Source organism: Hemitrygon akajei, chromosome 1 (assembly GCF_048418815.1).
Source record: "Hemitrygon akajei chromosome 1, sHemAka1.3, whole genome shotgun sequence".
Classification (NCBI taxonomy): Eukaryota; Metazoa; Chordata; class Chondrichthyes; order Myliobatiformes; family Dasyatidae; genus Hemitrygon; species Hemitrygon akajei.
Window position 1 is genome coordinate 173,425,055 of NC_133124.1, and position 10,103 is coordinate 173,435,157.

Here is a 10,103-nt window from a genome sequence, read left to right on the forward strand (position 1 = left end):
AGAGGTGACAGGTTGTGTACATTTGAGAGACTGGGGAAGAGAGGTGACAGGTTGTGTACATTTCATAGATTGGGACAGGGAGAGGTGACAGCAGAATCAAAGACCACACCCATCCTGGACATTTCCTCTTTCATCGGGCAGAAGGAACAAAACCCTGAAAGCATACACCACCAAGCTCAAGGACCATTTCTATCTTACGATTTTCAGACTCTAGAATGGACCTTTTATGTGATAAGATGGACTTTTGAGCTCACAATCTCCCTCGTTATGATCTTGCACTTTATCGTATTCCTGCACTGCACTCGTTTGGTAGCTTCTACACTTTATTCTGTGTTGTTATTGTTTTGCCTCGATCCAGCTCAATGCACTGTGTAGTGATCTGATCTGTATGAACAGTATGCAACACGAGCTTTTCACTGTATCTCAGTGCACGTGACAATAACAAGCCAATAAAAATTCCAAGCAGAGTTGGCCAAGTACAATAACATTGTGTTCAAACAGGGAATCCCCCATGGAGTGGGACTCGATGAGGAACTGCACCTCATGGCCCGGTGATGGACTCTTGCTGTGCTCAGAAGCTCCGTCTCTGAAATTCCCGATGCCTACCTCGTTGGGAGCCCACTGCCAGATGTCGAAGGTTGGCTTCTTCAGTGCCTCGATGGTCTCTGGAGAGAGGGTGTACTGGGAGGGAGAGGCACAAGGAGGAACAGGAGGTCAGTGTATGAGGGCAACATCTCCACGTCAAAGCCACATGCGTGTCTTAAACCTCCGCCCCACCAAACCACACACCCCACCCCTGGCCTGGCGCCTCTTCACAGAAGCACATACCTATGTCTATGCAGACGGAAACACCGCTCAGTAAGATCTCATAAACAGCATTCTGGGACCCCAGAGAGAAACACTCCCCCACCCATCCCAGACTCCCCATTTGTGACTGTGGGACTTTAACATGCACAGACCGGGCCTTGGATTAACGTCTCGTCTGGAGAAAGTGTGAGCTTTCCTCCTCAGTGCCCCTCCTGCAGTGCGTTGCACCCTCCTAACCACCCCTCCCACAGCCCACGCTCCCTCCTCACAGCCCCCCCACAGTGTTGCGCTCCCCACTCAGTGACTGCGGCGGTTCGAAGGGGCGACTCAGCCCCACCTTTGAGGGAGGCGAGAGGGAGCCGATAAATGCTGATCCGGCCCAATGAGAGGGAAGAATTCACCCTGAGGACATGGATCAGACGGAGGCTGGCCTCTTGTGTACCTCCTACCTCTTGGCAAGCTCTTCCCGCAGCCTCTCGATCTCCCCCCGACACTTGGCGATCTCGGCTCTCCTCCCGCTCTCCACTGCAACACAATCCAAGCCATTCCCGATTAACCGCCTCGTCTTCCGGGTCGGTGGGATCCTGGGATCAGCCTGTGCTGAGGACGCCCACGGAGGAGGGCAACGATCACGGGGAGCGATCGAACCGGAGCGTCGGCGTGTGGGCTGACCCGATCCGCCATTCGGACACGGCTGATTTACTATCCCTCTCAACCCCGTTCTCTCGCCTTCTCCCCGTAACCTTTAACACCCTTACTAATCACGAAATTACTAATCGCAAATGTTGTGAAGAAAGATGTTACAAAGTCACGAATCAAAAGGTTGAGCGTGGTGGGACTGGTGTTCTGAGCTGCGCGTGTTTCAGTGCAAGGAGTGTTGTAGGAAAGGCGGCCGAGCTTAAGGCACGGGTCAGCACGGGGAATTATGACATTTTAGCCATCTTTGAGATTTGGTTGTGGGGGGAGGCAGGGCTGGCAGCTCAGTATTTCGGGGTTCCATTGTTTTAGACGAGTCAGATTGACCGGGGGGGTGGGGGGGGGTGATGAAAGGGCTGGGGTGGCATTACTGGTCAGGGAAAATGCCACGGCAGTGATCAGTCAGAACAGACTGGAATGTTCGTCCACTGAGACTTTATGGGAGAACTGAGGAATAAGAAAGTTATGACCACTTTAATAAGATTATATAGAATATAGAATAGTACAGCACAGTACAGGCCCTTCGGCCCACAATGTTGTGCCGACCCTTAAACCCTGCCTCCCATATAACGCCACCTTAAATTCCTCCATATACCTATCTAGTAGTCTCTTAAATTTCACCAGTGTATCTGCCTCCGCCACCGACCACTCAATAATCCCTGGGATTTAGAAGAGCAAATTTGTAGTGAGATCGCAGACTGTTGCAAAAAACACAAGGTTCTGTGGATTTATCCACCACAATTTGCTTCAGACAGCAAACAGCTCCTCCTCTGTAATCTGTGTAGGACCCATTACCTTGCCTCGGCATTGCCTCTCACCTGTATTCTCCATCTATTGACTGGGGCTCCCATACTGTGAAAAGGGCTGGATGGGAAAGAGTTAGTGAAGAACGTTTCCTTAAATCCCAACAAAAGAGAGTGCAATAATAGATCTCCGATTAGGGAATGCAACAGGGTAGGTGACAGAAGTTTGTGTAGGGGACCACTTTGCAACTAGTGATCACACTGCCATTGGTTTCAAGATATTTATGGAAAAGGGTAGGTTTGAGATTCTAAATTGGAGATGGTATCAGAAAGGATCTAGCATGTATAGATTGGGACAGGTTATTTTCTGGGAAAGGTGTACTTGGTAAGGGGGAGGACTTCAATTTTCGTGAGTACAAAGCTTGTATGTGACTGTAACAATAAAAGGCAAGGATAACGGGTTTAAAGAACGTTTGTTTTCAGAGATATTGAGACCCTCGTTGAGATATCAAACTCTGTTTTAAATATACCCAATGACTTGGTGTTCACCACCAAGCATGGCATTAAATTCCACAAAACAGAGGCACTGTCATGCCTGTTTCTGATGACATGTGCTGGCCCCTACCCATCACAGTATTAAATGATTCCCCCCGCCCCAGTTCTGATAACTCTGTCCCCTCAATCCAGAGACATTCCCACTGGGGAAACTATCTCCCCTTCCCTGTCCCCTCAGGATCTGAGAAGGTTCAGTGAGTTCACCCATCGTCCTTCTAAACACCGGCCTTCATCAGTTAGGGCACTGAGAACTGGAGTTGGACGTAATGTTACAGATGCACCAAACGTTGTTGAGGCTCCGCTTTGAATATTGTGTACCGTTTTGGTCATCCCGTTATAGAAAAACTACCGTTAAGCTAGAAAGAAGGCAGACGTCTATGGGAATATTGCTGGGACTCAAGGCCTTGAGTGATAGGAACACTCCTGGCAGATTAGATAGATAGATACTTTATTCATCCCCATGGGGAAATTCAACTTTTTTCCAATGTCCCATACACTTGTTGTAGCAAAACTAATTACATACAATACTTAACTCAGTAAAAAAAAAATATGATATGCATCTAAATCACCATCTCAAAAAAGCATTAATAATAGCTTTAAAAAGTTCTTAAGTCCTGGCGGTAGAATTGTAAAGCCTAATGGCATTGGGGAGTATTGACCTCTTCATCCTGTCTGAGGAGCATTGCATCGATAGTCATTCCTTTGAGCGTAGGAGACTGTAGGGTGAAATTATAGAGGTGTAGAAAATCATGAGGTGTGTAATTACGATGAAACTTTTTGCCAGGGTTAGAGAACCAAGAACTACAGCTGCGGTTCCCAACCTTTTTTATGCTATGTACCCCTACCCTTAGCCGAGGCTCCATGGACCCCAGGTTTGGAACTACTGGACCAGATGTTTGGGGTGAAAGGGGCGAGGTTTAATAGGAAGATGTGAGTGGTTTTTAAGAAGGCTTGTGGTGTGTTGGCCTTCATCAGTGGGGGGATTGAGTTGGGTTCAAGAGCTGCAGGGTGATGTTGCTGCTCTGTAAAACTCTGGTTAGACCCCACTTGGAGAACTGTGTTCAGTTCTGGTCACTTCTTTATAGGAAGAATGTGGAAACTTCAGGGAAGGTGCAGAGGGGATTTATCAGGTTGTTGCCTGGATTAGAGAGCATGTCTTATGAGGAAAGGTTAAGAGAGCTCGAGCGTCTCTCAAAGAAGGACAGGGACACGAACGAGGTAGGGAGGCAGAACAAGGGGGAGGAGGATAAGTAGTGAGGGGCAGTATGAGGGAGGAGGGCGTAGCTGCATGACATTACTGTGAAAATGTCACGTTCCCCCCTCCCCCAGTCACTGAGGAGGGGGATGGAGACCATGGTTGGAGATGCAGGGGTGCACAAACATCACTCACCCTCCACCCGTCTCTCCAAGACAGCCAGCTTATTCCGAATCTCGCTCTCGATTTCGTCCACACTCAGGGACCTGCAGAGGGGAAGGGAGGGAGGCAGTGAGGAGAGAGGGTATAGAGGGAATTTTCTGAGAAATCAAGGGGGGGGAGTGCAAAAAGATTAAGATTAAAGATTGGCTTTATTTGTCACATGTAACAACAAATCATTGATATGCACGGTGAAAGATGTCATTTTGCGTCAAAGACCTACACGGCCTGAAGATGTGGTGAGGGATGAGGGGAGGTTCAGGGAGAACACACGGAACAGAAGATGTTCTCTGACAGCCCGTTCCAGATAAACAACCCCTCTCTGTGTAAGAATGATTTTAATGTCCTGTGTGAAAGCAATTACCCCTCAGATGGACTTTACCCCTCCGCCCTCTGCCCCCTTGTTTTTGATACCCATACATGAAAAAAACATTTAAAATGAAAAACAAGAACAAAATGCAGAATAAAGTGTTACAGTCGTGGAGAAAGTGCAGTGCAGGAAGACAAGGGCTACAATGAGGTAGATTGGGAGGTCAGGAGTCCATTTTATCATGCTTGGAGATCCATTAACAAGGTAAAACTGTCTCCCCTACATGTTTCCCACAAATCCTATACACCTCTGCTAGGTCACCCCTCAGCTTCCACTGCTCCAGGGTAAACAGTCTCAGACTATCTGGTCTCTCCAGTCTTCTGATGTCCATGGAGTTGAGAGGGAAAATAAATCAGCCATGATGGGATAGCGGAGCAGAATTCTCTGTCTTGTGGTCTTGTGGGCCTGGCCACCAGAGGCAACGGGAACCGTCAGCGATGAAGGGGAGAGAGAGCGCCGGTAATCACGTTCCCGCTTTCTGCTGTTCTCAATCCAGTACCTGGAGAGCTGGACGGTGACATCAGTGCAGAATTTCTGTAGGAGGACCTCTCTGTCTGTGAGTGAAATCAATAAATCAGCTTGTTATTGTCACAAGTGCCGAGGTACAGTGATGTTACATTCTGTCCACACAGATCATTTCCTCACATCAGTGCATCGACATAGTGCAAGGGTAAAACAGTAACAGTTACAATTGCCCAGGAAGCGCAGTCAGGCAGACTGCAAGGTACAAGGTAGATTGTGAGGTCAAGTGTCCATCTTATTGCACTAGGGGACTGTTCAATAATCTTATGACAGTGAGGTAGAAGTTGTCTTTGAGCCCGGTGGTACATGCTTTCAGGCTTTTGTATCTTCTGCCCGATGGGAGAGGGGAGGAGACAGAATGTCTGGGGATGGATGGGTCATTGATCACGCTGGCTGCTTCACCAAGGCAGAGGGAAATGTAAACAGAGTCCTTGGAAGGGAAGTTGGTGCCTGCGATGTGCTCAGCTGTGTCCAACTCTCTGTAGTTCCTTGCGGTCACGGGCAGAGCAGTTGCCGTATCGAGCCCTGATGCACCGGGGCAGGAAGCTTTCCTTTGCGCATTGATAAAAATCGTCAAGGTCATCAGTGGCATGCTGAATTTCTCAAACCTCCGGAGGAAGTAGAGATGTTCGTGAGCTGTCTTGTCCGTGGGGTGCACATGTCTGAACCAGGACTACGGCCCGAGAAGCGACGGGGATAGAGTGATGGGCAAAACGCTGGTCTGGGCCAGTGAGGGCCTGATACAGGGAAGAATTTAACATTTAAAAATTGTTTACCTGAGGGCCCTGATGATGTAACAACAACCTTATATGGAGAACTATAAAACAAATATGTCATAATTAATATCGGTCACTTTGCTGAACACTGCCCCCACCGACTGAATCTCCTCCCACAGACACTCCCCACTCCCCATCACCAACTCCCCCCTCACCCACTGAATGCCCTCCCACAGCCCACAGACACTCTCCCCACAATGAATCTCCAGCCACAGTCCACTGACAAACTCCATACAGATAGTGAGGAGGGAGGGAATGTTGCGTGAGGGGCCGGATCGAACCCAGGTTTCTGGGATTAAATCTCGACTAAACCTGTCCATTGTTTACTCAACATCTCCTAATTCCAAGGATATTCCCAAACATCCCGATTCCCTTGACCGTCGAATCCTACCTATTGGGATTGGCTGGCATCTCAGGATCAATGGTCACCGGCGACCCCTTGTGGTCAAACAAGGACAGCGTGCCCCCTCTGGATAGGAAGAGAAGATCTGAGAATCAGAGACGGACTCCGCCTCAGCTTTCCATAAAACTCCCTCCTACAGTACTCCCTCTTAGCGGTCGGTCCCACAGTGCTCCCTCCACACCCCGCTTCCCGTAGCGCTCCCCCCTCACTACTCCTCCCCCAGCACGGACCTCGGTGCTAAGACGTACGGATTCGAACGTGCCACCCTCTGACTGAGGAGCGGGGAGTTAGTCGCTGCGCCAAGCGGCCCGACTGACCTGAGAAGCCCAGCAGCGGCACACAAGAGATCCCGGACGTCGGACGGACTGGATAAGCGGCTGAAGATCACCTGGAACGAGGGGGGTGGGGGGGGGGAGGGCGGAACAGAAGAAGATGGGGGAGGAGGAGAGGTGAGGATGGGGGAGGGGTGGAAAAGGAGAGGGGGATGGAGAGGTGAATGAGTGGAGAGAGTAAGGAAGGGAGGAGGATGAGAGAGGAGGGAAAGGGGAAGAAGGGAGGAGAGGTGGGAAAAGAGGGGAGAAGAGGAGGGGAGAGGGGGAAGAGGGGAGGGGAAGAGGAGGAGGAAGAGACAGACGACAGTCATCTCTGTGCTGGTCTGCCTCATCACCCATGGGGCAAGTGTTCTAGGGTTCAGTCCGGGAGGTGGGTGCATGGATAGGGTAGAGCCCCTGGAACTGCTTTTGGACCTCTGGCGAGTGTTCATTGGGTCATGGAGCCAAATCGCCGCTTCCTCTGCTTCTGTGTCAGGGTCATTCGGCTGAACGATCTCCCTCTCCTCTCCCTCCACTGCTCCTGTCTTCTAACAGGCTGGAGAGGGGGCCGCACTGGTTTTTCTAAGCCCCAACCCACCAAACCCCCTCCCCAGGCGTGAGCACATTGGGCTTAGTTATTCCAGCCTGAAATGACTTGGTGTAATTCAGGGAAACGCACTCTGGGAGCTTGTGAGAGGACACGGGAGTGGTTTACCGGAATTGTTCCCAGGACGAGAGTGTTTGACTCTGGCAGGGAGACCAGAGGTGATTGGAAAGATCCCCTTGGAGCCAAGGATAACAGTGGAAAAGGTACTTCCACCCATCATATTGTGCCAAACTATTAAAACTAATGTCACCTAACTCCTCCCCACATCTCTCCATTGTCCGCACATTCCTGCACCTGTCTAATTGACTATTAACCACCTCTGTCGTATCTGCCTCTACCAGGCGGCACATTCGAGACAAAGTCGCTGCTGTCCACTCCATACATACCACTTACCATATCGTACCCCTCTGTGAAGTCTCATTCCCCTTTGCTCCAAAGAGAAAAGCCCTAGTTCACTCAATCTATCATCAGAAGACATGCTGTCTAATCCAGGAAGCAACCTGGTAAATTTCCTTGGCTTCCACATCCTTCCTAAATTGAGGCGACCAGAAGTGAACACAATACTCCAGTATGTTTTAATCAGAGTTTTATCGATCTGCAATATCACCTGGCGACTCTAGAGCTCAATCCCGTGACTAATGAATGCCAAAACACCAAGCATCTCCTTAACAACCCTGTCAACACAGTATTCCACATATTGATCTCCCGAAGTGGATCATTTCACACATGCCCGGAATAAATTCTGGGACATGAATTATTCATTTCACAATTCACCTTCGGAGATGAGCAAACCCACGGCCTGTTGGGATTGGATGTGTGGAAGAAGGTTGATCCATTTGATGACTGGTTCAGGAACAGAAGGTGGGAATGATGGGATTGATAAAGAGCTAGCACGGACTCTGAGCCGGCTGAAGCGCCTCCTTCCTGGATTCCCGGGTTTAGCAATGGGAAATATCCACTCCTGGGGACGATGATGTGATCGGAGCAAAAACAAAATGGTGGAGTATCTGCGGGGGTAGAACATTTTCTGTGGAGAGGTGAAAGTAAGATAATGTTCTGTCTGAAAGGAGGGGGAAGTGCAACGGAAACAGATCGGGTGGGAGATTCCCAATGGAGAATAAACATCGGGAGAAGGAGAAGAGGGTCTGATTGGAAAGGCTATTTCAAAGGCTGGAATGAGAGGGATGGGCCGAATGGCCTCGCTACTGGCTGGCGATGGGAGAGACAGAACAGGCTGGAGAGGTTTCCCGGGATCAGGAGGGACCCTCGGCATGGAGTGGGATCAGACACCCCGGCAGCGCAAATGACGAGCTGCCAGAACATTTTGACAAGACAGGGAGCCTTTGTCTCAGTTACTGACCCAGCTCTCAGACTGTGACTGCGAGGAAAACCGGTTACGTATAAATTCCGTGTGGGAATGGGACTGCTCCGTGCACCGTCACAGTTAGGATGGGCCTCATGGCTACCTCCTGGGGTTCAAGGAAATAACCAATCTTCTTCAGAGTCTAGGACCACCACTAGAGATCAATGTTTCAAATATCCCATCACACGTTCCCGAGGTCAGACACCAAGTGGAACTTCCACCACACCATCACAGATTTCTAGGATGAGACACAGAGTGAAACTCCCTCCATACCGTCCCAGCACACACTCCTGTGGTCAGAAGCAGAGCAAAGCTCCCTCCACACCAATCGATCACACACTCTTGAGGTTAGACATAGAGTGAAGGTCCCTCCACACCATCCCATCACACTCTCCTAGGTCAGACACAGAGTGAAGGTCCCTCCATACCGTCCCAGCACACACTCCTGTGGTCAGAAACAGAGCAAAGCTCCCTCCACACCAATCGATCACACACTCTTGAGGTTAGACATAGAGTGAAGGTCCCTCCACACCGTCCCATCACACACTCCCGGAGTCAGATGCAGAGTGAATTTTCCTCCATACCATCCCACCATACATATCCATGTTACAGTTGGATTCCTATCCCGTGAACCCAGGGCTAGATAAGTGCGGACTCTATTCCTTCAAAGGATGAGCTGTTTCTGGGTGCTGATAATGAGGAATGAAGTGAGAAACCATTGGACAATAATCCTACCTTTCGAATCCTTCCATTCACCTCCAGGTGAATGACTTTGGGCAGGGCTGCGGAAGGGGCAGATCCCATAGTGTCTCAGAGACCCGTGCTCCAGAACAACCCTCGCGGAAATCCAATACAAAGCTGGGATCTCCGAGTCTCTTCTGCTCTCCCTCCTTCCCCCTTCTCAATCTCTATCTCTGTCTCTCTCTCCCCCCTCCCCCCTCTCTATCGATCACAAACTGATTACAACATCTCATGGAGTTTGCTCTCCCCGTCTCACACTCTCTGTCTCTCTCTCTTTCTCTCACTCTCTACCACTTACACTGCCCCTCACTCTCTCTCTCTCTGCCTCTCACACAAAATGATTACAATCCCTCAGCAAACTCAATATGCTTTCCTGCTATCTCTATCACTATTTCTCCACCTCTGTCCCCTCTCTCACTCTTTCTTTCTCTCTCTGCCCTCTCTCTCACACTGATCGCAAACTGCTTTCTTCTCTCTCTCCCCCCTCTCTGCCTCTCTCATGGGCTGATTACAACCTCTCTGCAACCCAGTTTCCAGGGTAACCCAGTCCTTGGCGTCTGAGGGATGGAAAATATTCATCATCGGCTCATTATAATCTCTTCTCTCTGCCTCTGGGAGCTCGGGGACGGCTGCTCGATCAGAACCCGTGGATGTTCATTGAACGGGTTCAGTCCTGAAGCCTGCCATGCCGGGGTGCTGGGTGCTGGGTTTGGGGGGAGAGTGTGTCACCGTGTCTGCATCACAGGGGTTTAATCCTCAGCAGATGTAAATCAGTCCTCAAAGCCGAGGTAATAA

General features: G+C 49.9%; 1 protein-coding gene across 3 annotated transcripts in view; it reads right to left on the bottom strand.

Moving 5' to 3' along the window:
• The window catches only part of LOC140732459 (high affinity cGMP-specific 3',5'-cyclic phosphodiesterase 9A-like), a 13,148-nt gene extending 3,289 nt beyond the window's left edge, over positions 1–9,859 (bottom strand). The window contains exons 1-7 of one of the 3 annotated variants that reach the window (XM_073055161.1): positions 9,303–9,859; positions 6,604–6,674; positions 5,884–6,352; positions 5,085–5,139; positions 4,192–4,262; positions 1,257–1,332; positions 607–681 (exon numbers count right to left, since the gene is read on the bottom strand). Coding sequence is in view for 2 of the 3 variants with exons in the window: in XM_073055141.1 (XP_072911242.1) it covers positions 648–681; positions 1,257–1,332; positions 4,192–4,316; positions 5,085–5,139; positions 5,884–5,944 (351 nt within the window). In the remaining variant the exon portion in view is untranslated. Of the gene's footprint in view, positions 682–1,256; positions 1,333–4,191; positions 4,317–5,084; positions 5,140–5,883; positions 6,353–6,603; positions 6,675–9,302 lie in introns of all 3 variants that reach the window. The other 2 variants (XM_073055150.1, XM_073055141.1) reach the window with 2 other exon arrangements.
• Between the last annotated feature and the right edge of the window lie 244 nt (positions 9,860–10,103).